Source organism: Microtus pennsylvanicus, chromosome 2 (assembly GCF_037038515.1).
Source record: "Microtus pennsylvanicus isolate mMicPen1 chromosome 2, mMicPen1.hap1, whole genome shotgun sequence".
Classification (NCBI taxonomy): Eukaryota; Metazoa; Chordata; class Mammalia; order Rodentia; family Cricetidae; genus Microtus; species Microtus pennsylvanicus.
In genome coordinates this window covers 138,488,303-138,514,283 of record NC_134580.1, presented here as the reverse complement: position 1 = coordinate 138,514,283, position 25,981 = coordinate 138,488,303, and the positions used below count along the sequence as shown (strand labels likewise).

At 51.6% G+C, this 25,981-nt stretch overlaps 1 protein-coding gene across 3 annotated transcripts in view; it reads right to left on the bottom strand.

Moving 5' to 3' along the window:
- The window catches only part of Hnf4a (hepatocyte nuclear factor 4 alpha), a 64,276-nt gene that overhangs the window by 8,886 nt on the left and 29,409 nt on the right, over positions 1-25,981 (bottom strand). For 2 of the 3 annotated variants that reach the window (XM_075962971.1, XM_075962972.1), the window contains exons 1-6: positions 16,425-16,663; positions 12,340-12,514; positions 11,357-11,451; positions 5,518-5,624; positions 4,767-4,922; positions 877-964 (exon numbers count right to left, since the gene is read on the bottom strand). In XM_075962971.1, coding sequence (XP_075819086.1) covers positions 877-964; positions 4,767-4,922; positions 5,518-5,624; positions 11,357-11,451; positions 12,340-12,514; positions 16,425-16,539 — 736 coding nt within the window. In that variant the 5' untranslated portion in view covers positions 16,540-16,663. Of the gene's footprint in view, positions 1-876; positions 965-4,766; positions 4,923-5,517; positions 5,625-11,356; positions 11,452-12,339; positions 12,515-16,424; positions 16,664-25,981 lie in introns of those variants that run through there. The other variant, XM_075962973.1, reaches the window with a different exon arrangement.

Genomic DNA, 25,981 nt, shown 5'->3' with positions numbered 1-25,981 from the left:
CCCTTGACTGTGATTTGTGTGCCTGGTGCTCCTGGGAGGAGTTACTGGGGTCACCATGCCCATTTTACAAATCGGAAACCTGAGGCCAATGGAGGAAGGTGAACGCCTGAAGTCTTAGTTTTTTCAGAGGCCTTTTTGTGTTCCCCCAAACTCCTTTTATCTGCATGACTCAAGATGAAGGAAAGCCAAGGTCCACTTGGGAGGCACTAACGCGTCAAGGTCAAGGGATAGACTCTGGACTTGGGTCACACCATCTGAATGGTTCTGTCATTTATGGCTGGCTATAGTTAGTTAACATATTTGACTTGTTTGTGCCTCTGTTTTCTTCATCTATAAAATGGGAATATCTAGCAACTATCTTGGGGTTGTTGTACTGAAAGGGTTTATTTATTCTGGGGGAGCAGTCTGTGTATTATGGGGCATGCACAGAGGTCAGTGCACAATCTCAGGAGTCTACTTTTTCTTTCCACCACTTGGATCCCTAGGCTTAAACTCAGATTGCAAATCTTGGCAACAGGTGCTGTTCCCAACCAAGCCAGTTTAAGGTCTCGCTAGTGCTGTTTCTATTGATCTCAACTGATAGTTGCTAGATTTTTTTTAAAATTATATTTTATTTTTGTTGAAGATAGGGTCATGTTATGCTTCTCAGGCTGACTTGAGCCCTCCACATAACCCACCCAGGCATGTCTTGACCTTGTAAACTTCCTGCCTCAGCTTCCTAAGTAGCTGGGATTACCAGCTTGCAACAGTGTATCCAGTTTGGGATGTTTTTGACCGGCCTGCGTGGTCCGTGTATGTGGAGATACTCTTCCTTCCTGGGTGTACCTAGCTGGGTTCCACCCCTCCAGCTCTGTCTGGGACCAGCAGCCCCCTCACCTAGGAGCAGCACGTCCTTGAACACCATGGATCTCTTTGTGGCTCCAAGCAGCAGGTGCTCGCCGGCATGCGCTCTGAGCAGGGCCACCTGGAAGAGAGACAGGGTGAAGTCTAGCAGCTGCACTCTAGGAAGGCTGCTCATAGTCCAGGTCAGAGGCCTTGACAAGGCAGCTCTGTGTCCCTTCTGCCTTTACTTACCTGAGCTCTGAAACACACCCCACAAAACCTCTGCCTTCCTCCCATGACTGACAGAGCGAGGTGTATAGAAAGTATTCTACAGAGACCAGGAAGGTGGAGCCTGTGCTCTCCAAACCAGGGCACCTCCAGTTCACTCTGCTCTTGAACTGGTGTGTCTCCATCTCTGGGCAAGGAGCCATGCCCCGGCCTCATCAGGGCATTGGCCATACCTGGTGTGCATGCCTCAGATCAGATTCTCAAGAGTGTTAACTTGTCCCAGATGTTTTAAAACTGTGGGTCCCGAGGTCCTACCAGCTGTAGGGAACTGTTAAGGCACCTTAGGGAAAGTCATAGTCTTGGGCTGAACTACTAGTGATTCTGGGTCTGTGTGTAGGAACTGGACCTGAAATATGCAGGAGCTTCCCTGTTGGTTCCAAAGCTGCACTGAGCTTGGGAAGTCACTGGTGCTATAGATGTCCACGGTGTCTGTACTGCAGACGCTGTAAGATTCTGGGATTCTCAGAGAATCTATGTGAGCTTCCAGATGAATGTCTGTTCTTAGAATGTGCTCCCACCAAGTACAGCGCATCATCAAGCCCTGTCTTTTCGTGGCAGTCTGTGAAGACTGAAGTTCAAGGTCAAGTCTGAGTGTTTCACAGGCTGTCGTCTGTGCTTTAGAGCCTTGTGTGAAGACCAGAGAATGACAGCAGACTGATGTCCCTGGGGATCTGTGTGCTCGGTGAGAGGCTGCAGGTAGCAAGCCATGCTGCGAGGTGAGGGGAGGTGCTGCTCTGTGCTCTTTCAAATATTAGATGCCCAGAATGTGTCATTCTTTTAAAAAATGTATTGGTGTGTGTGTGTGTGTGTACGTGTGTGTGTGTGTGTGTGTGTGTGTGTGTGTGTGTGTAGGGCAGAGAACAGTGATTCTCTCCTTCTACCCTGTGGGTCCTGGGAATCAGCCTTGACAGCAAGAGCCTTCGCCTGTTGAACCATCTCACCATCCCTCCTAGACACTCGTTCAGACAGTGTGGGGTCACCACAGTCTCCGAGCTCACAGAACCGTCAGGCTGAGAGAGTGAGAGGAAAGGGATTGGTAACGTAGGCCAGGGGATAGAAGAGGATGGTGCTGCAATAGTCAAGTGGAGGGGAAGAAAAGAGGGAGCAGGAGAGAGGGAGGGAGAAGGAAAGGAGCTCAGAGCAGTGAGACAAGAGAGGCCGCGGCCATGGGAACGCACAGTAAGCCTCTTCAGCCTAGAGAGTCTGCAGAACACAGCAGACACACAGATCTGTTCTGAAACAAGTGAAGGAAAGAATGGAGAGGGGATGAATGCCTGAGCCGGCACCCTGACTTCCTCCCGGTTCCGGTTCCTCCTGAGCCCACCTGCTATGACCCCTTTCCACTTCACCATGCCTGGAGTCTAGGAGAGAAACCCAAAGTGGGAAGAAATGGGAAACTTGGAGGTGAGACTCTATTTTCTGTGAACAATAGGAAGGGATACAGAAGATGTTAATCGCTGAGCATACTCTACCCAGGAGGCACTGTGGTGGTGCTCTCAACCATTAGTTCTGTGGCTCTCAGAGCGCAGAACGCAAGACTGAGTCAAATCCCAGCATGGTGGGCTGATGTGCTCTGGGCTTTAAGTCCCTCTCCTTAGTTCCCTTATCCTGTCAGACTTGGCCTTCTAGATCCAGGAATTGGCTACCCAGGTGTAACAAGATGATGGTCCCTGGAACAATGGAAATGCGGGTCCCTTGGAAGGCCATGTCCCCAAATCTCATAGGTAGCCTCAGCCATGGTAGGCAATATGATCTCCTTATGTACCATGCATAGGTTCCCAGGTCCAACCCTCAGACATGACAGCTGAGGTGCGGTGTGGGCAGGCAAGGGGGCATTAATGATTGGCCCGTGTGACTGGCCACCCATCACTGCCCTCAGAGAATGCTCTGAGCCCCAGCCAGGGAGGTTTGGGTGGGAAATAGAGGTTAACAATTGCTCAGCTTGGGGGTATCTTGTTGTCCTGCTAAGTTCCTGGGAAGGAACAGAGGGGATTAAACATTAATTCAGGCTCTCCAGCAGAGGGACAGGCTGAAGCACGAGGAGGAGTGGGAGAAGTCAGGGACAGCTTGGACATGATCCCTGACTGTCAGTTCTCCAAAAGAGGGATGTCTCTAGGGTCCAGACCCAGCAGAAGGCTAAGGAGCAGCCAGGCCAGTGTTGTTGACCTAGAGTGCCCTATGGCTGGCTGGCTTTCTTTCTTTCTTTCTTTCTTTCTTTCTTTCTTTCTTTCTTTCTTTCTTTCTTCCTTCCTTCCTTCCTTCCTTCCTTCCTTCCTTCCTTCCTTCCTTCCTTTTTTCCTTCCTTTCTTTCTTTCTTCCTTCCTTCCTTCCTTTTTTCCTTCCTTTCTTTCTTCTTTTCTTTTTCTTTCTTTTTTTTTCTGAGACAGGGTTTCTCTGTGTAGCTTTGGAATCTATCCTGGAACTCACTCTGTAGACCAGGCTACTCACAGCGATCTGCCTGCCTCTGCCTCCCAAGTGCTGGGATTAAACGCATGCATGTGCCACCACCACCCAGCTGCCCCATGCCTTTCTTATAGGTGTTTAAAGAGGCAGAGCAGTTTCTGCAGAGAGAAACAGCTGTGGGCCTGTGTAACTTCTCTGAGGCATTAAGACTGTATGCAGCCAGGCGTGGCGCTGCACGTCTTTAATCCCAACAATTGGGAGACAGAGGCAGGCGGCTCTCTGTGCATTTGAGGACAGCCTGATGCAGAGTGAGTTCCAGGCCAGCCTGGGCTACATGGTAAGACCTTGTCTCAAGCAAGAGAACAATCCCCAAACAAATAACAAGACACAAGATGCTGCAATATCAAACTTGTGGGCAAAGAACTGGGGCTTTCAGTGCTGGGAAGGCGACTGATTCTTTCTCCTTGCCCAGGCAGGGAAGATGTCTGTGGAGGCCAAGGAGTGTGTGTATTGGGAGCCATTGGACGAGACATTTCAGAAACTCACCCATCCAAAGACGCACACAGCCCTGCTACCCTGGCACTTCCCTTCCCTGGCCCCGTTTTGGGAGTCCAGAGAAGTTGTCTTGGAATACCAAATGCTGACAAACCATCTTGGGGGAAAGCAAGAGACATAATACTAGGGCAGGCAGGGGAGGTTCAGCTGAGGTGCTGTTGCACCAGCCTGGACTTTTCAAACAAGAATGGCCCCAATTCTGACAATGCTCTTCAGAGATAACTTCCACTTGGTAGATAAGAACTCTGGATCTTGGAGTAAAGTAATTTGCCCCAAATCACTCAGGTAACTGGTCTTAAAACCAGAGCTTAAGTCAAATTTCCTGATTCCCGGTTTTAGGTTCCTGTCAACACCTCCAAGAATGCTGAATGATGCGGTGGTTAAGAGTCTGGACTTTGGAGCATTTCTGGCTGGTTCTAATCCCAGTGATGCAGGTTATTGGCTGTGTTACCTTGAGTGATTTACTTAACCTCTTTGTGCCCTGGTTTCCTCACCTGGAAGATGGGAAACATTCCTGCTTCATAGTCCTTAGGGAGACTGAGTCAATATTTGTAGATTGACTTAGACAGTTCTGGGAGCACGTGAGCCATATGCGTTTCATTGAGTAAAATCAAATCAGCCCAAGGCTATGTCTTGGGTAGGTCAGCTGGGCCCTGATGGCCAGTGTCCACCTCTGCTCCCAGCACATGTGCCCTTACCTGGTCATCCAGAAGGAGCTCACAGAAGGCTGGGATGTACTTGGCCCACTCCACCAGAACCAGCAGCTGTTCTTTCATGGACTCGCACACGTCCGTAATATTGGCGATCTTCTTTGCCCGAATGTCACCATTGATCCCAGAGATGGGAGACGTGATCTGTGGGACACAAGGGAATGCTGGGGAAAGCGGGGTTTCCCTGAACTTCCCTAGGAAGTCCCCTGTCTGGTGGCAGCTCTGCCTGGACTGCCGGGTCAGTAAGCAGCTCTGAGCAGAGGGACAGGGAGGACTCAGAAGCAGGGAGCACTCCATTGGGACGGCCATCTGCACCCTGCCCTGCTCCCGTCTCATCTAGCTCCTCCCTTGGGTGTAAAAGGGCATCATCTTTATCCCATATATGAAGTCACCTTGGCCCAGAGAGGTGCTGTGACTTGTCTGAGGTCATGCCAGAGGGTGACTGAGCCCAATTGCTACTGCTTTTTGGTAGGACTGCTCTTGAGCCCTCAAGGAGAGCAGTTTGTGTGGCCTGTGAACACAGCCACTGTGATGAACTAGACAGACCCCCCCGATGCCAGACCTAGGTTTGAGTTCTATCTGTTACAAAAGCTGTGTGTGGCATTGGGTTTGGGCTTCCTTCCACGGTATCTGTGGCCCTTTTTGTGTGAGGCTCCAGGGTCTGGTGGGAGGAGGCTGAGTGGAAGAAGTGAGCTCCCCCTGAGAGGGAGCCCAGGGAGGTGAGAGGGTCCCTCAGTACCTGCTGAGACAGGACCTCTGCCTGCAGGAGCGCATTAATGGAAGGCAGGCTGCTGTCCTCGTAGCTTGACCTCCGCGTGCTGATTCGGTCCCGCTCATTTTGGACAGCTATGAGAAGGGCAGAGAGAGGTAAGAAGGAGCCCTGAGGGAGGGGGGCGTCCCACAACCGGTAAGGAGTTGGGCGATATGGAAGGAGAGGCTTCAACCTGGACTGGGGCTGCCAGCGTGCTGCAGGTGGACGTATACCGAGTGTGTGTGTGTGTGTGTGTGTGTGTGTGTGTGTGTGTGTGTGCATACATGTGCCATGGTGTATGTGTGGAAATCACAGGACAAATTGTAGGAGTTGGTTCTTTCCTTCTACCACGTGGTTCCCAGGAATGGTCAAATCAGGTTATTGTCAGGCTTGGTGTCTGACGTCCCACTGAGTCATTTTTGCCTGTCATGTGTGGGATTTTCTAACTCTGTTTGCAAAGCTCCCCAGGCACCAAAGCTTCCCCCTGCCCTGTATACTGAAGACTGGAGGAATGACAGAGTGCCATGAGGGGCAGGTTAGTGAAAACTCAGAGAAGGACAGACCAGTCTGAGTAGTGCGGCAAGAATCTGCCACCATCCCGGAATCACGACCCCTGCTTGCAAGTTGGTTGGCCCCTTCCCTTCCAAATGATCAACCCTTTCCTCCTGGTGACACAGGGATGGCCCTGAGATTCCTGAGTGACAGACAGAAGTCCTGGGTTGGGACCTGGAGGCCCGGCTGCCCTAGTGGACTGTCTGCTGGGAGGAATCCTGCTCTCTAGACTAACCTGGGAGGATGAGGGAGAAAGCAATCTCTTTCCTCCCCATACCAGGAACTCTCTAGAAGGCAAGGACCGAAGGCGTCTCTTAGTCCTCCAGCCCACCATCCACCCCAGTCAACTCAGTACAGGCCTAAGGTGTCAGTCACCCTCTCCGCCTGTTTTCTGGAGTCTGAGGGGCCTCGTTGCGGAAGGAGTGAGGATGAGGCTACAGAGCGTTCTCTCTGTGACTCTCTGGGGCCTCTGCTTCCGCATCTCTCCGAAGCTCCTTCCCCTCAACTCCCTGCCTGTCTTCCATCTTAGAAATTGGCAGGCAGTGTCTGTCCTGTACGCAGACAACCCCCATACACTCTGGCGCTCGGGGACCTTCTGTGTGAAGGCTGTCATACCACTCTCCCCTCGGCTGGACCAGGTCCTCCTAGAGGTCCTGAGAACCGAAGCAGCTGGCTTTCCATTTTGGGGCTGGGCTGCTCTCAGGGATTCCTCTGAACACACCCAGGTCTCCTATCACGTTCTGCTTAGAATGGCTGTCTCAGTATCTCATCCCAGCTCCTTTGGATGCCCACCCCCCCATCCCCCCGTCACTCGATCTGTCCCCAACACCTGCCCTTCCCTATGTCTAGATATCCAGACAGGCCACAAGAAACAAAACAAAACCACAACAAAAGTCACCACAGGTGCCTTTTCAGCCTCCTCTGACACTGTGTTATGCCCCAAACTCTGCCCTCTTTTCCTGTTTCAATTTCCCTATCTATTGTGGCATGCTTTGCTGAATTCTTTATTATCTAGCTCCAAAGCTCCAGAAGTCAGACCTTCCTCCCTCTTGCTCACTGTCCCCCTGGCCCCTAAAGCACACCCCGACGCAGTGGGAATGCAGTAAATATTTGTGGAGTGAAGAAGTAATGTCAGAGACAGCACGTGACTTCAAGGGACACTCACATTCCCCTCTTCAACTTCTGGATTTCAGAATGCTGAAATCTAGAGTCGGGCATAGTGGTTCATGCCTGTAATCCCAGCATTTGGGAAGCTGAGGCAGGAGGATATGCCAGCTTGGAGTGCCGACGGGGTCTGGAAAGAAGGCTTAGTTGATGAGAGAACGTATCACGCTTCCAGAAGATGAAAGTTTGGTTCCCAGCACCCACACCGTGTAGCTCACAACCACCTGTAAGTCCAGCATCAGAAGATCTAACGCCCTCTTCTGCCTTCTGAGTGTGCCTTCGAGTGCAAGTGCACTTACATGCTCGAGTGCACACACCCACACCCACATACACACAATAATAATAATCGTAATGAATATAAAAAAGAAAAGGAAAGAAAAAAGCGAGACCTTGCCGCCAAAACCCAGAAACAGAGAAGTCAGGCGGCGTAGGACCGAGACCCTGAGGTGGACAAGTTCCCCCACTACACTGATTGTACCAGCCTGCCACACCCTCCCTGGCAACCCAGCCTGCCCTGTCGCCTGCCCCCACTGGGCGCTGTGGGGAGGCGGGCGGAATGAAAGACTGCTGTCAGCAGCTGTACAGAGAGCTCCTCAAGGTTGGCCTGGCCTTATCAGCACCCAAGCGAGCTCAGTCACGGAATGATGTTTTCCTAATGTTTGCGCAGTATTAGCGGGGTCGGGGACCTAATGTAACTTCCATTGAATATTAACCGACAGGATGGGGTGGAGAGGACTTGAGCCTGTCTTCCTAGAGAACCCTGGGTCGGCCCTGGGGGCTGAGCTGGGCTTGTGAGGAAGATCTTACAGGGTGGGCCATGCTCTTCTGTACTTCTTGGCCTGTCTCTGGCCACGCTTTCTGCTGCCAGAGGCTGGGCCCTTTTGTCCTGGGACCAAGAGCCAAGGTCGGGCAGGCGTCCCTCTCCGTCCCTCTCCGCAGGACAGAATTTTCCACCATTTGCTTGTTCACGAACACTCCCTAGGCTCCCCCACCCACAGTCTCTGCCCTCCAGGGAAGCCTCTTGTGGGCTTTGTGGCATAACCTGTGCCCAGGCAGGACTCCTGGGCCTGTGAGATCTAAAGCTCTTCTCTGCTATGCCAGGAGGTTTCAGTCACCAAGAACAGAACCCGCCACCCTAAACGGATCTTTCCCAATTTCAACCCAGAGCGCGTGAAGGCTTCATTCTCACTATCTTTGGTCTTAATTCTCGCCCCATCCCGGCCCATTGTATCACCTCTCTTGCCTCAGTTTCCCTACCTGAGAGTCAGGTAGATCTTTCTTTACTATCCTTAGCTGCTCTGGAAGCCCTGTTTCCAGCTCCCTTGCTGGTCCTCGAGAACTTTAGGGTGTCAGTCCCTAAGTCCATGTGCAGGAGAGGTTGACAGGAAAATAAGCGAAAAGATGTGTCTAGACACCCGGTCAGTGGCTTTGGGATCTTTCCATCAAGCCAAGGAAAGGTTCTGGGACTGCTAAGACTTGGGCAGAATGAGCAATAGCCTTCCTAGAGCTTGCCCACGGTGGCCCAGAATGCTTTGCTCACAATCCCTCAATAATGCAGGTGTGTGTATGTATACACACACACACACACACATGCAGGCACTCAACAGGAGCATTTACTGGCTGTAACACTCTCTGTCAGTGACTCAGTGGCTCTCCTGTCCTCCTGGCAGAAGGGTTAGTTATTTCCCAGCCCAAGAAGCAAACAGTTCAATTCAAGGCTGAGTGAGCTAAGACTGGATGGGGTGGGATTGCTCTTCTCCCAGGAGCTGGAATCTAGGATGACTCTGCTCTGTGGATGCCTGGGACAAGTAGAGCCCAGAGGGGCTGAAAGTCTCCCTCAGTCCCCCCCAGAAACTGTTTAACAAAAGACACATGGCACATGACCGCAGGCAGACTTACTAGCTAGCCACCTGCCCCATTGGACTGCCTGCCTTTCTCCCACGCACCGACCATTCTATAGGAGAGAAGCATTCTCAGACGCAATGCCCTATGGGCACTTGTGCTTGGGAATACGGAATCGCCAGTTATCAGGACTGAAGAACATGCGGTCCTTAGTCGTTCATCTGGTCTCCAACATTCACACATGCGCCGCAGCCGATTTACAAAGCAGTCCTCAATGAGAAGATGAGGCGAGCCAGGGAGCAACATGCCCATGGGGCCCTAAAAGCCCCCACTCCCATGTCAGAGAAGCAGAGGTCTGCCAGCGTACGGTGTGCATACACTTGGGCTCTAATTTTCCAGCAAAACTCCTGAATTTGTGCTGAGGACCTGCAAGGACCCTTTGAGGGACAGGCAATCAGAAGAATCTCGGAACGGGAGAGCAGAGGCTGGGAAGGGGGGCTGTCATGCTCAGTCTGCCTTCTGTCTCACTCAGTCCAGTGTGGACTGGATCCTGGGATATGTGTGTGTGTGTGTGTGTGCATGCGTGTATGCACGTGTGTGTGTGCGTGCGTGTGTGCGCGTGTGTATATGTGTGTGCACGTGTGTGCGTGCGTGTGTGTGCATACGTGTGTGTGTATATGTGTGTGCACGTGTGAGCGTGCGTGTATGTGTATGTGTGTGCACGTGTGTGCGTGCGTGTGTGTGTGCATGCGCGTGTGTGTATATGTGTGTGCACGTGTGTGCGTGCGTGTATGTGTGTGCACGTGTGTGCGCGTGTGTGTATGTGTGTGCACGTGTGTGTGTATATGTGTGTGCACGTGTGTGTGTGCACGTGTGTGTGCATGCGTGTGTGTATATATGTGTGTGCACGTGTGTGTGCGTGTGTGCATGCATGTGTGTGCACGTGTGTGTGCGTGTGTGTGCACATGTGAGTGTGCATGTGTGTGCACGTGTGTGCACGTGTGTGCACGTGCGTGTGTGTGTATGTGTGTGCACGTGTGTGCACGTGCGTGTGTGTGTGTTCTCATAGAGCTAGACTGAGGGTCTGGCCAGAAGAACACGGTGTGGGCTGGAAGTAAATGTCAGCTGGGAAAAGTGAGTTGAGAGAAGGGAAGGGATTTGAAAATGAACTCAAGTTATTTAGAAAAATGTTTAAAGACTTTTTTTTTATTTGTGAGCTTAAGAGGAAAATAGTTCTTTTTTTTATTTCCTCTCTCTCTCTCTCTCTCTCTCTCTCTCTCTCTCTCTCTCTCTCTCTCTCTCCTGTATGCTGGGGCTGGCCCAGAGCCCTGCATGTTTACCAGGCATTGGCTCTACTACCATGCTACAGCACTGGCCACTGAAAACAATGTGCAAATGAGGCCTGGCAGGCACCATGTGGGGCACAGTGTGGGGCACAGTGTGGGGCACAGTGTAGGGAACAGTGTAGGGAACAGTGTAGGGCACAGTGTAGGGAACAGTGTAGGGCACAGTGTAGGGAACAGTGTAGGGAACAGTGTGGGGCACAGTGTAGGCAGCACTGAGGTGTCCCAACAACATGAGCCTGGGGTTGGGGCCTCTGCTCTTCCAGTAACTGCCATGGGGACTTCAGCAAGGTGGCTAACAGCTGTGGTCCTCAGTTCCCTCTGCTGTGAAAGGGGGACAGTGTTCATTCCAGCCTCCCAGAACTGTCACAGGAAAGAAAGAGGAAGAGTCATTGGAGGAAGAGCCAGTTCCTGTCTGACGGCTGGAGTTGGCTTGGTGTGGGACCTCATCCCACTGTTTGGAAGAGAAAAATCTAGAGATTGCCTGACATCTAGGAATGAGAACTAAGGAAACTGGGGTGCTTGTCCTTGGACAGGATGCCCAGAGTAGGGTCCTCTGGTCGTATTTATGAAGTCTTGGTAGTCAGCGATTGGGTGTTTGCCGTGTGGTGCTTTTCCTACTGCTCGCGGTATCCATTAGAGAACGCGCCCATCTTAGCCGCCTCATGGTGGCACAGGAAGGCCTCAGTGGCAGTTGCTGGGAGCTGAAGTGAGTGAGTGGGAGCTTTATCTCTGAATCTTTCTCAAGACCAAGCCCAGCCACTCCCTGTGGTCAGATCTCCAGGCCCTCCCTCCTCTCAGCCATTAGCCAGTCATCCCAGGGCCTGTCACAGAGCCATAAAGGACGGCTGGAGCTGTAAATGCCCGGTTGGTTGGAGCCGGGGTGCAGGTGGGGCAGGGTGTAGGGAGTGCGGAGGGAGGCTCACCTTCCTTCTTCATGCCAGCCCGGAAGCACTTCTTGAGTCTGCAGTAGCGGCACTGGTTCCTCTTGTCTTTGTCCACTACGCACTGCCGACTAAACCTGGAGAGGGCGCCGGATGGTGGGATGGAAAAGATGCAGGCTCCCCCTCTTAGGGCAGAACGAGGACCCCAGCTTCTTCTGACCCTGACCCAGCTCCCTCCTTGCTCCATCTGTGCACCCCATGAGTTCTAATGTTAACCCATCAGATGCCAGAGGGGTCTGTGACTGTCTGAAAGTCCCACTCAACGTAGGAAACTGAAGTCCAGCAGAGTTGAGTTGGAAACTTTAGTCTCTTGGATACCAGAGGCATAGATATTTTCACCACATTCTATGAGAGTGCATAGCCCATAGCAGGCTGCTGGCTAAGGCTTAGAGTCAACAGTTGGCTCACAAAAGGGAAAGGCAAGGTTATGGGGAGGATATGAGTTTCAACATGGACTCCACCACTCATTTAAGTTGAATGACCTCAGCTAAACTTCTAGCTATCTAAGACATAGGTTCCTCATCTACAAAATGAGGATAATAATTGTGACCACCTCAGAAGGGCATTGACAGGTGACAATGAGATATTACAGGCTTGGCATGGGACAGCGGATGCTCAGGCAACCACTGCTAATATTTTACTGTTGCTATCCAAAATGAGAGATGCCTTTGAAAGAGGGAGTTTTCAGAATCTTGGGGGAACCCCAGGGATAAGTGGAAAGGCTTAGGGCCAATGACTTGTTGGAACCTAGAAAAAACAGCAGGTTGGAGGGCCGGTCCTATCTTCTCTATGATTGATAGGCGATTGCTAACGTTGCTGCTCCCACCCAGATGCACAGATGCTAAGAAAACAGACCATCTGGAAGGTCTGGAAGGGCAGGTGCCTCAAGAGGGACCCTGGAGGGCATGAATCCCAACACACCCATATCTCAGCTGAGTAAGTCGAGGCCTCAGCCGGCTGCTCACCTGCAGGAGTACATGTGGTTCTTCCTCACGCTTCTCCTGAAGAATCCCTTGCAGCCGTCACAGCTCGAGGCTCCGTAGTGTTTGCCTGTGGCCCGGTCTCCACAGATGGCACAGAGCGCACTGACGCCCAAACTGTTGGATGAGTTGAGGTTGGCGCCTTCAGATGGGGATGTGTCTACACCAACAGAGAGTGAGTGAGAACCAAAGGGGGACAGAGAGTGAAGTGGGGGGAGAGCCTGAGACTTCGAGTGGGCTCTCCAGAGCTGGGGGGTTATGCCGGCTCCATCCTTCTGCTCTCAGAGTCACTTGGTTTTGGGGGTCTCAGTTTCCAGTCTGTAAACCAGAACCGCCTGTACGGCTGCTCTCCTGGGCACCTGCAAGGACTCACTCTCCACAGAGCTTCCTCAGGAAGGAGTGAAACTTGACTACCATGTAGCCACTTATAGACTCCCGGTTGGGAGTTCGGAAGGGCCAGCGACTCCCCCAGCCTCTTCCTCATCAGGAGAAACAGAACAGGGGAACCTGAGTTTAGCCTCAGACTCTGCGAACCCTTCCAAGGAGGGGAAAGGTATACCTGGAGAGCATCCTTTGCCTCTGGCTGGGTGCTGACAAGGGTCTGGGTGGATGTGGAGTCATCTTTACCACAGATTAGAAGCTATCGCCCCGTAAGAGTGGAGGAGGGCACTCAAGACCTCTGGCAAAGGAGGTTTCAGTTTGTGTGCCAAGAATTCTGGGCATTTGTACCAGTACTACCCCTAGCTAACTTCTGGTCTTGGACCAGCTTCTTTTCCTAGCCTCAATTTCCCCAACTATAAAAGGAATCAGTTAAACTGGTTTGGTTGGTTTTAGATTAAAGAGGAAAAAAAAAGTCAACAGGTCTCTCTTTATCTAAAGGCAAATCTTCCATCACAGATCAATTCTTTAGGAAATCTCTTCACTGGAGATGTAAAAACAGGAGGATCAAGAGTTCATAATAATAACTCGGCGATATAATAAGTTCGAGTTTAGTCTGGGCTACTTGAGACATTGTCCCGAAAAAATAAAAATCACCCTTAGGAGATGATAAACTCTATAATAATTCTCCCAAAACAAAAGTGCAGGCGTGTTCACAACACACACACACACACACACACACACACACACACACACACACACACACGAGGGGGCCTTTCCATAGAGACTGCATATGACCTTGGATTCCTAAGGGAATGGCCTATTGCAAATGGGAGAGGGCTGTGGGGTGCCAAAGCATAGACCCCACAGCCTCGCAGCATAGGATTGGATCCCTTTTGGTCTTGTAGCACACTGGGTTATTTCTTGTCGTTGCCTCCCCCACTTGTCATATGGAGCATAGTCATCTCCCCGAGCTGTTTATAGGTTCAGTGAGTCTGCCGGAAGTGCTTGGCATTCAGTAGGTTCTAGAACTAAGTGCTTCTCTGCAGAAGAGAACGCTCCCAGCAGGCGTCTTGCAGCCCTTTCTCATTTCTGCTGGCTCCTGGCTGAACCCTTCTTAGGACTCCTGAATGTCCAGAGTGGAGCCCCCTGCAGCTGGTGAATTATTCCCAAGGCAGGGATAATTGTTAAGCTTCATCGGTGCCCTTTCTCCCACAGCCTCTCCTCCCTCGACCCCCGGGGAGAGCTGAGCCCGCAACTCGGGCAGAGATTGGCAAGGTGTCCTCTTGCTGCGCAGCCTGGGTTGGGCATAATTAGCCGGGTCATCTCCTCTGAGGTCAGCAGGCTATTTCCATTGCCCAGTTAAGAAGACTGAGGCTCAGAGAGGAAAGGGACTTGCCCAGTTTCGTTTACAATGCTGCCAGGCAGAGGGGCAGGGTTTATGGGGTGATGTGCTGTGTTTGGCCATGCTGCCCATGCCTGGGTATCTGTGAGGACCCTTCTGCTGTTTCTGAATTGAGGATGGAAGGTAGGAGCCATTATCCTTAGAACCTTCTAACCATCAGCTCAGGATGAAGCCCATTGACTTTGGAAGACAACCTCTTATAACCCCAACTTCCAGACCTCTGTGAACTTCGGCAGGGCATATAGACCCCTTCCATTGTATACAGAGTCCTAGAGGACAAACGTGTTGGGGCCAAGACCAAACACTAAAAGAAGCTCTTGTATAATTTATACTATGTGCTACCATCTCCATTTTACAGATAAGGAAACCGAGGCTGGGGAGGAAGAGTTTTTCCAGAGCTGGGGGTGACTGATGTGTACTCAAGACACTTAAGGGCTTGCCTGCAGGTTCAGACTGAAGGGCCTGTGTGGTGGCCAGGAGTGTGACAGTATGTACTGTCCCGGAGAGGGTCACATGATACTATCTCAGGGCAGAAGCAACTTATTCACTACTTTAGTACGTTTCTCCCTGAGCACCTCTTCGGAAGCATCCATCCTTCTGAAAGATTTTGGCCAACAGGCTAGGGTAAAGGAGGAACACATTTTTATACTGCACAAGAGACAAAGGAGGAGGTGGTGTGCCCAAGGTCACACCATACAGGGCAAGAGGTACTAGGGGAGGCAGTTGGGGGACTGACCATGGACAGAGCCCACACGATGCCTCTTCTTTCCAGGCAGATTGAGAGCACAGCTTTCCAGGCTGAGCCTTATAGCGTCAGAGTCATGGATGAAAGGTGGTAGCAGGCCAGCCCCAGCCAAGTGCCTTCTCTCCAGGGCTAGTCTAGAAGCTGGTTCCCTCCTATCCAGGAGCTTACCAGCCCCCTTCTGCCCCCACTCCCAGCCAGGAAGTCTACCTTCTCATTCCCTGGCAAAGGAAAACCATCACCCCCTCCAGACATATTCTCAGTGATATTGGAGCAGATGTTTGAGCCGGAGCGACACACACTGACAACAGAATCGGCTCAGAGACAAACACACAGGCTGCTGATGTGACTCCCAGTGTCTGGTACACAGCAATAATGAAGACCCTCACAACAAAACCATGCTATTTTGGGAGGCTGGAGTATAGGATCCCAAGTTCCAGGCCAGTCTGGGAATATGTTCTAAGTTTCAGGCCAGCTCAGGAACGTATACTCTACATAAAATCAACAAAGCAAAACGAAAAGAAAACCAAGTCCAGTATGGTGGCGCACCCTTTAATCCCAGTACTGGTGAGGCAGAGGTGGTGGGATCTCTATGATTTTGAGGCCAGCCTGGTCTATGTAGTGAGTTTCAGAGCAACCAGAGCTACGTAAAGACTCTGCCTCAAAATAAAATAAAACGACAAACCCCCATGCAACGGAGCGACACAATTGTGTACATCAGCGAACGCTGCCCAGCAGCACAGGGGCTGTGTGCACATGCGCGTACGCAAAGTGCCACCCAGGGCCACCAGGCAGGAAGCACAGAGTATGCCCACCAGTCCACATTCACAATCATGTTATAGGCCCGTGACACAGATTCACAGACACTATACATACACACAGGTACGCAAGCAAGAAAAACGGACGCCCCTGGAGATACAATCACAGACCACTCAACAAACACGGACAGATGAAGCCAGGACACAAACTTAAAGGGGGAACAAACTGGCTGCTGTGTTCTTGTGTTTGCCACGCTACCCACACACTTACATGGACACGTAGGGCCATGCATGCAGACCACACGGCTGTGCCGGCTTTTCTAGCTAGGAAGCCTGAGAATTCCCCTCCCTCGGCCGCCCCTGAACTCCACTTTCCCCTGAAATATAGCTATGCCTCCTGTCCCCATCTCTAGGAACAGGACAGGGCTTTTGTTGCTTGCTCATAGGCCCAGGGGCCTGAAGATGGACCATGTCGGGTGGGATTTCCGCAGTCACCCCGAGGAAGCTCACCATCATGGCCTGGTGTTGTAACGTGGTGAGGAAGGCAGCCTGAGATCCCAGGACCTAACTAGGGAAGATCTGGGAAATGTTTCTGTTGGAAATCCACCTCTGCAGGCCTCCCTCACCCAGAATGCCTCTGGCCACAGTACGTGGGTCCACTTGCTTCACCTGGCAATACCTGTACGAGCCTATAGGACCAACCTACAATTCTCTGTATTTCTCCTCCCATCCCAAAGTCCAGAGCCAAAGATTCACTCCATACCTGGGCACAACTGCCCCCACCTACCGTTGGCCATGGTCAACACCTGCACATTTTCAAACTCCAGGGTGGTATAGGCTGGGTCCAGAGCGGCACTGTAGTCGGCCATATCCATGTCGACGAGGGTTTTAGAGAGTCGCATTCTCCCCTACCCACGGCTCAGCCCCCTGTCCTGCCCTGCCCAGGATGCCACCCAAGCCCCTGGGCTGAGCCCCAGCCCCCCGTCCCCGCCCTCTCCCTGCCTCCTCCCAGGTCCCTTCTCTGCCTTCCTCTGTTTCAAACTGTCCTCTGGGAGACTCAGCCTGGCGTCCTGGCCTAGCCTCTGCCGAGGGTGGAGGCTCTGTGGGGAGGGGTGGGGGTTAATGGTTAATCACCCCCGTTGCTGGGTAGGCTGGGTGGAGCCACGGGGATTTGGCTGTTTGTTGGTTTCTGACTGACACCTGGGGTGCTAATTACAACTGTTGGGCCCCAGGTCATTAATATTCAGTTATCAATCTTCCGAGGCAGGAACTGGACAGGGCTGACATTTGTCAAACCCTTACCTCAGCAGCCCCCAAGCCAACATCCCTCCAAGTTGGATATCCCAGCTGACACACTTAGACACTGGCATGTCTATCTCCAACCACTTCCCAAATCATTGACTTCCATCCTTAGTGCTGTGAATGAGATAAAGCTGTCCCAGGGTCGTTGAGCTGGGAATCTGGACCCCAGACCCACCCTGGACCTTTTGGATCCTTGCTGAAGAAGACTCTTCGTGTTCCCTTCTGGGTTCTCACCTGCCCCAGGAGCCTCCTGGACCCACATATGAATCCCTTGCCTGATCCCTGACAGCTCCCGGATGCTCCAGGTGGACCAGACGCCAGGGATGGCCCCCTGTCACACCGAATGCTTCCACAGCCTCCACCCTTCCCAAGCCAGGCACAATCAGGCCCTCAGACCTAAGCTTACGCTCAGACACCTACCATCTGCTAACTATGACTTCTAGGTAAAGGGTTCTCCTTCCAAGCCTTGGTTTCCCTCTCGATCAAATCCACAGTCAATCTGAAGGGATCGCTTGGGCATTACATGAGACCTAAAAATAGCTGTTAAGGTACGCAGGCCAGTGCCTCATCCCCAACCCATCATTTTCTGCTATGTAGCCAAGGCAGTGCTCAAATTCTTGACACTCCTGCTTCACCTCCCAAGAGCCAAAATTAAGAGGAATGTGCCACCATGCCCAACTAACTCCTCTTCTCATTTTGTGCCCCCTTTCTGCCTCCCTGTTTCTCTTGTCCCTCTCTTCCCTTTGGGGTGAGCTTCATGGATGTACCCCTGTACAGTCACAGGGAGATAGCTCAGGATGTCTCTGCATGTCTCAACACTCGTTCCAGGCTTTAAGTTTCTGTTTTTAGATTAAAAATGATGATCTGTATAAACGTTTTGCCAACATGTATGTCTGTGCAATGCATGCATGCCTGGTGCCCGTGGAGGCCAGAAGAGGGTGTTTGGACCCCGCAGGAACTGGAGTTACACAGTTGCGAGCCACCATGTAGGTGCTGGGAATTGAACTCCAGTCCTTTAGAAGAGCAGCCAAGGCTCTTAACTGCTGAGCTGTTTCTCAGTCCTACATCCCCAGCCCACCTTTTTTTAAGCCTTTAAAGCCTTTTTTCTTTACATTTTCATCTCATTGACCACATTCTTTATGGGGTTTGACTATGAGCTTGGTGCACCTGCTCCCTTGTACTTGTTTTGTTTTGGGTTTGAACAATTATGCAATCTCCCTGTGTGTTCTTCTCTGCTGACCTTTTTTTTTTTTCAAGACAGGGTTTCTCTGTGTAATAACTCTGACTGTCCTGGAACTTGCTCTGTGGATCAGGTTGGCTTTGAACTCATAGAGATCCACCTGCCTCTGCCTCCCCAATGCTGAGATCAAAGGCGGGCGCCGCCGCTGCTGCCACCGCCTCTGCTGACATTTTCCAGATTTCCACACTAGCTGGGGAGAGAGAGTCACTAAGGGCTGAGAGTGAAGGCAGCAGCTCTGAAAGCTTCAGGGCCTGCTTGAAAGAGGCATTCAGACGGCACGGTCCTAACACAGAGCAGGCATGAGAGGCAGGGAACGAGTGTGTGAGCCAGAAAAGAGAGTGACTAGGAGACCAGGTAATTAATGTCTGAGTTGATTGAATGAGCGAGATTCATGAGTGTGCAAAAGGGTAGACCAATGAGCAAGTGAGCGAGGCAATGGGTGTGTGAGTTAGAGAGCGGGCGAGGACATGTGCCTTGGCACCACATTGGCGCAGCTGCTGGAAGCCTTCTTTCTGTACCGCTTGGCTTTGTTATGCCCCTTTCATCTTGTCCCTAGAGACAAGATGGTGGAAGAGAGTGGGGGAGGCAGTTGTGAGGCAGAGAGATTAGGATGGAGGGGAGGGGGAAGTGCCCTACGTTTAGAAGCTATACCTGTCAGCCTTGCATGCTTGCTGATCTGCGTTTGATCCCTGTCACGCCCTGTTCCTGTCACGTACATGTTCACAGGATCGGAAACAAATAGAAACATTTTCTGTCACTATTCAAGGTGGCTCTTCTCTGGGCAACTCTCCCTTTCGTTACAGTCGGGGGAGGTCCTTGTCTTGTCCTCCACTTCTTGGTTGAAGGGGGGAGGAAAGATCGGAACCTGCAGCCCACACCTTGAGATCCTAAAAAGGCCTGATGTTGACTTCAGACACTTTCAGGTCCTTTCCAGTTCCACTTGGCAACACTAGTTGCAGAGATCTTGGGAGCAGGGCTGGGCTGGGAGGGAAGGGAAGACCTGTGACAGGGCCACCCACAGCTATTCCACGACATTTAACATGTCCGTCCTACATGTGACTCGTCGCCCGGAAGAGACACAATTCCCGTTTTCTACAAGTGGAATGTGATCGTTAGCAAGTCAGAATTTTATTGGGTTAACAAACCAACAATGGGTCTTTTTATAGATGACAATGTAGGGTCCATTAAATACAGTCTATGATCAACTAGGGTTGGCCGGGACACATTGTGTGGAGACGGAGATCTACCAAAAGGACAAGGGAGCTCGCATGAGAAGAGCTGCTAGGTATACAAACCATGGCACACACAGTCCACACCCGTGTCCCACCCTGTAAGCAACCTAACCACCCAGCGATCATAAACTGCATAACTGTCTCATTCAGAATTCCTTCTACCTTCAGCTTATTCTGGGTAATTCCCTCCCGGCCACCTTCCTTCACCAGGTAGGCCAGCTTTGCGATCATACCCATATCGTCCTGGAGTCAGGGACGAGCTATTTTGAATCTAGTGTCTCTGTAAAACGGGCCTAACCTGTGAAGTTTGTTGTTGCTGTTGTCTGGGGATGATTAAGTGAGATCTGTCAGTCACCCGGCTGTCCCCGCTCTTTGTTTCTATAGATCATGGAGTCCAACCCACGTGGATCAAAACCCTGGCCTCAGACTGTGCTTCCGTCAGCTTTGCTTTCGGCGTCAGGAAAATGAAGTGGGTCCTTGCCGCAGGTGGGCCACTGTGGGCAATAAGTGACCAGGGTGTAAGTCAGTTCTGACGCACAGGTTCTGTATTCAGGGACTGACACTTTGGGTGGGAAATCCTAGGGCAAAAGGGTGTCAGAGCCGGGCATCATGGACACGTGTGCCATCCCAGCACTTGGAAGGTAGAGGCGAAGGAGATGAGGCGTTAAGACCGGCCTGGAATATATGAGGCTTTGTCTCATCAACAGCAGTAACAAAAGGACTGGAGAGGTGGTTTATGAGGTGCTTACCTCACGAAACTGCTGGCCTGAGTTCGATTCCTGGAGCCCACAGAAGGAGAGAACCATCTCCTAAAGCAAAGTCGTCTGACCTTGACGAGATCGTGCCCACCCCCACTGCACCTCTCTATCTCTGTCCCTACCCCTACCTCGCCTCTCTCTCTACCCACAAATTAAATATCTTTTATTTAAAAATAACCAAAAGGTTCTGGGGAGATGGCTCAGTGGGTAAAGTGCCTGTTGTACAAGCCGAGGACCTGAGTTCAGATCCCCGGCACCCACATGGGGAACCGGGCATGGTGTTGCGTGTTTCTGATTTCAGTAATAGGAGGCAGACACAGGAGGCTCCCAAGGCTTGCTGTCCAGCCAGCCTAACCAATCAGTGAGCTCCAGGCTCAATGAGAGTCCTTGTCAAGAAACAAAGTGGGAAGTGACAGAAGTAAACACCTGATGTCCGTTCCACATGTACAGACACACACACACGTACACACACCACATACGCATATACATCCCATACATACATGTGCACGTGACTGAATAAACCACAAACACGAAGACACATAATACCAAAATTATTATTACCATTGCTATTACTATTTCTGTATACCTATGTCAACATGTACAAACAGGAGATATTTATTTATTTGATATGGAGTCTACTGTGTTACCCAACCTGCCCTTGAGCTCCTTGGTGCAAGCCATCCCCCTGCCTCTGCCTCCTGGGGGTTAGAACACAGGCAAGCCCCACTTGCCTGACCATTGTACGGATATTTTTTTTCTTGTCATTACCCTTTAAGTAATTTAACTTAACAACTAAAAACTAGTTATGTAGCACTCCCAAGGCGGCACACACAGCCGGAAGATGGCGAAAAATACGGTGGGCTGTGTAGAGGTCGTATGCAAATGCAACAGTCATTGATATCAGGTGTTGTTATCAAGTACGTGTGGATTTGGATATCTGAGGAGGATTCTGGAACCTCCCTCATGGACGCCCAGGGATACAGTGTACAACAGTAGTGATTGTCATCAATGGTTGGGGACTCCTGGCTCCACTGGGACTCAGAACCCCTACTCTGGGGAACTCCTAGGTTTTTCAGACTGGATACCTTCAGTGTGGGACTTGTTCTTCACCTCTGTCCTTTCTTGTTGAGCTGCCAGGCCTCAGCTCAAGGAGTGGCAGCCTCTGGAAAAGATGAATTCAAAGCTTGCCTGGAGGGCCAACCTCTTCACCTTGTAGCTGGAGACAGGGAGTGAGCAGGAAAGAAGATGGTCCAGAGAGGTGGCTGCTGGCCAGGAGCTGAGCTGGGAGATCACATCTCTGATGTGAGTGGAGGTTAAAGGCCCTGCCATAACGGATCATATCCTTCTCCCTCACTCTGTCTATGTAGCCCGGCATGGCTTTAATTTCCCATCCCCCCACTTCTGTCTTCTGAGGGCTGGGGTGGCAGGCGTGTGCTACCATGGCTGGTTCATACAGTGCTTCAGACCGAAGCCCTTCTTCACTTGTGCTAGCTAGCCTTCTCCTGACTGAGCAGCATCCTTAGCCCCTAGAGCAAACTGTGGTGACAGCAAATGTTGTGGACGCACGTGTCTGGCCTCAAGATAAGAACCCAAGTCTTCTCACATTTCCTGAGGCCCAGAATGTCCTCACGGTATAAGACCAAATGAGACTCAATAAGGTAAAAATACATTTGCCCAAGGGCCATGACCCGTACAGCAGAGGAGTCTGCCATTTGGATCAAAGCTGACTATGGAGCTCAAGGGCCTCCCTGTCTGTGTTGCCCCCTGACTCCTGGGGGCCCTGGAATAGCTACAGTGTCCTGGAGATTGGGTCTGGCTCCAGCTGGTTTTTCTATCGCAGTACAGCAGGGGCATTATCTTGAACCTGAGTAGCCACGGCTCTGTCTCTGACCACATGCAGGTCTAGAGGCACACTACAGACATCCAGCCACCTGGGGCCACCTGGCGCCTTAGCTTCTCCTCTCCCGAGCTCACCTCACCTCTATCTCCTCTCCTTCCTCCCCCACCTGCCACCCGGGGTGCAGGGCAGGGGAAGCTAGCACTTATCAAGACAAAGAACAAAAGTCGTGGGGGCAAGAAGCCAAGAGCCATCTCTATTCTGGGGTAGGTAGGGCCTTCAGCTTCGCCCCTTTGAAATTTCAAATTCCAGTTTGTGGACAAAGTCCTAACTATCTCACAATATAGGTCCCCAACTGCTGACCAAACTCCAGTCCAGGCAGCCACCTGGCCTGAGACTGGCCTGGCTTTGCCGTTTCCTTTGGCAGCTCCCAAGACCCGAGGGTAGGAGCCCTAGGCAGCTGGGACCTACTAGGCCATCCTGAAGCCCCCAGCTCACCACCAAGGAATCTCTGCTCCTATCTGAGAGGACCACCTCTGTCTGAAGCTGGAATCTAATTCTTGTTGGTGTCAACAACTGAAGCCAGGTAGGTGTCCTCGGGGGCCTTTCTGTTCCTGTTTGAGCGCCTGAGCTCTGTCCACCATGGCTCAGTCTCGCTGAGACTTCCTGGAACTTCAGACTGGAAAAACCATCTTGTAAGCCACCCAGAGGTCAGACGGAGACCCTGAAGACCTTGCTGCAGGTTGGGACTTGGGGCCCCTCCACAGGCCCAGAGGGGAGAAGGGACTTGCTTTAGGCTAATTAGAGGTGACTAATGAATTCTGTCTTAATAAAGGGGACTCCATTGCCTTCCCAACTCAGACCGTGGATGACTGCATGTTGTTTCTACTCAATGACTGATGTGCCCTGGCTCACACAGGGACCACAATATATCAAAGAGGACGATGAGGGAGCTGAAGGCCGTGGTTTTAGAAGGAAACTACACTTATGTGGTTAACTGATAACTGGGCCCCGTCCCCGGGCCTCCAGTGGCCTCTTCCTCACTTTCTGTCCTCAGTGTGATTAAGATGAACTTACCCGTCTGCTAATCATTGCTGAGTCTGTTGGTCTTGCTTTAAAAAATTAACTGGGCATGAGTTTGCGGTTTGCCTCATCCCTAACCCTGAAAAGGCCCGGGGTGGGCAGGAGGCCTCCTAGGTTATGCAAGAGGCCACTGGCCTCTCCACACACCTCCAACAGCCTCCGTCCGCTGCGTCCTCCGGAGGGGTGGCTTTGCTCAAGAGTCAACAGCGTGCATGTGCCCCGGCTCCGGGCCTGAGCATATTTGCTCTGTTACCACAGGGAGATAAAGGCAGCGGGAAGCATCCCGAAGGGGGATGTGAAGCAGCAGATTTTGGTTCTAATGTCCCAGCTAGGGAATCTTCAGTGGAATGCAAAGGAGGCTTTCAAGTTGGATCCTGGGGTTCCCAGGAGCCCAGAGGGGGCCAGATGGTGCCTTCTTAGATGAGATCCTTTGGTTTGTTTTGGTTTTTTGAGACAGGTTTTCTCTGTGTAGCCCTGGCTGTCCTGGAACACACTCTGTAGACCGGACTGGCCTTGAACTCACAGAGATCCATCTGCCTGTGCCTCCCAAGGGCTGGGATTAAAGGCTGTGCCACCACCACCCGGCATCAGATGAGATGGTAACAGTTCATTTTCCAGCCAAGAAAGCCCTGGCCCAGACCCAGCAGATAGGGAAACGGAGAAAGAAAGGGGTGCATCTTTCTAAGAACAGGCTGTTTTTGATAGCCTGGGTGTCCTAGGGCCTGAGTGAGTGATGTGTTGAAGGACATCAAGGGCAAGGGGCTTCCCCTCTGCTGACCGATCTCTGAGAGCTACCAGCGGCTAAGTCAGGGGATGTCATCTGTGTCCTGCAGGCCTGTGAGTAGTCCCTGCAGCAGGTGTGTGAAGTAGAGGCAGCTCCTAGCTTTGACTGTATCTCATCTTTGGAAGCATCAGATCCCTAGAGAAAAGACACGGAACCCAAAACACTTCCCTGACTGTCTAGACCCTTTAGCTTCTGTTTCTTCCCTTCTGAATTGAGAAAATGCCTACATTTTAATTTTCTCCCATGAGGACGAAATAGTGTCAAAGACACACAGAGCCAATGTGCGGACATTTGTATCAGGGGACTTCGTTCATGAATCCTCGCACTGATCTGGGGCTGGGGTGTTTTTATCAGCGGTTTGTAAAGCAGCTGGCCCAGAGACGTTGAGTCGTGCGCCCAAGCTCACACAGTTGATAGGAAATAAAATGTAGGACTCAAATTCATGCTCACTCCGGAACCTGTATTCCTGGTCCCCAAACCACCCCATCCTTAGAAGACTTTCCCGGATATAGTAAGTACCCAGGGAAGGCGGGCAGGATAAGGACGGGGAAGCAGCTGTGAGCAGAAAGCAGTGCACTGTGGGAGATGCGGATGGGGTAGGTTTAGGAGGTCTGAGAAGCGGATGGTCAGCAACGATCAGGAAAGAGGCCAGGATTGGGTCCCGTGGGTGGTGTTTCCTGTGGGCTGTTTGCCTACTGCCAGGTGGCTTATGACATGTGGGCTGAGGGTGTCACTGTCCTGTTTGTGTTCTGTGAGGTGACCTTAACCTTTGTAGGGCCTAAGGGGTGATGGGGAGCCTCTGATAGCCCAAGTCGTGGTTTTGGGGGGCATGAGAAATGATTCTGCCATTCAGAAGTCACCCTTAATCCCCCTGACTTCTGTCCGGAGGGAGTCCCGGGGATTTGTCTCAGGTTATCAGGGTAAAGTAAGTATTTGGGAATTTTGAGACAGGCCAGGATCACTGTGTACAGGCTGTTCATTGCACAAATGTTCTAGGCAAGAGGGCTGAGGTGGGGGATGGGGTAAGGGGTGGAAACCAAGCCCTAGTTCCAAAGCCCCAGGGCCTGACTTATCAGGAGGGGTTTCCACTTCTTTGAACAAAGGTTCCATGAAGTCATTGACTGCCTGGTCCCGGCTTTGTTTTTAGCCGTCTGTGGTTCAGGAAAAAGGCCAGTGCTCTCCTTGGCCCTGGTTTCTCACTTTGGAAAACCTTGCAGAATTTCAGTCCAGATAATGAAATGGAACACCTGAGATTGTTCTGGTTTCGAGACAGGGTTTCTCTGTGTAGCCCTGGCTGTCCTGGAACTCGCTCTGTAGACCCGGCTGGCCTCGAACTCGGAGATCTGCCTGCCTCCCAAGTGCTGGGTTTAAAGGCGTGTACCACCACTGCGGGGCTCACCTGAGACTATAAAAGGGTTTTCCACCCTGGTTTTGAAGGGATTGTGCTCAGGGGTGGCATGCCTGTCTAGCATGTGACAGGCCCTGGGTTCCATCTCCAGCACTGCATGGAGAATAAAAGAAAGATGAAACAAAGATTCCCAAGCCCTATCACAAACCGACAGACAAATCTTGGGGTTGGGTAGTCAGGCAGGCAAGGCAGCACATACCTGTAATCCCAAGAGGCTCAGAAATTCCGGGCCAACCTGAGCTACATCCTGGTGAGTGGAAGGCGCTAGCCTGAGCTATGTAGCCACACTCTTGGGATAAAATCTGGCGTCACATACACGGTGCTAGGTGTTGGAAATCCCCAGAGAAGTCTGGTGGGCAGCCATAATTCAGAACTTCTGTGGGGCCACTGGGAGCTTGAAATGCTTTAATGTGGGTCCAGGTTTGACGATGTATGACTCAAACCTATGGTGAGGCTCAGTTTCCCTACCTGTGAGGTGGGTCAGGGATAACTGCTCACAAAGTCAGAACGCTGACTCATGGGTGGTGTTTACACCACACCTGGCTCTGTCTCCAGTTTGCAGACAGCTCCGATTCCAGGTACCAATGGCTTTTGCTGTTATTATTGGCAACACCATATTGGCTTCCAGGTCAAGGATGAAATGACAGGAGCTAATTCCTAGGACGTGCACCGCAATCTTGGCTGCATACCTGTTGTCATG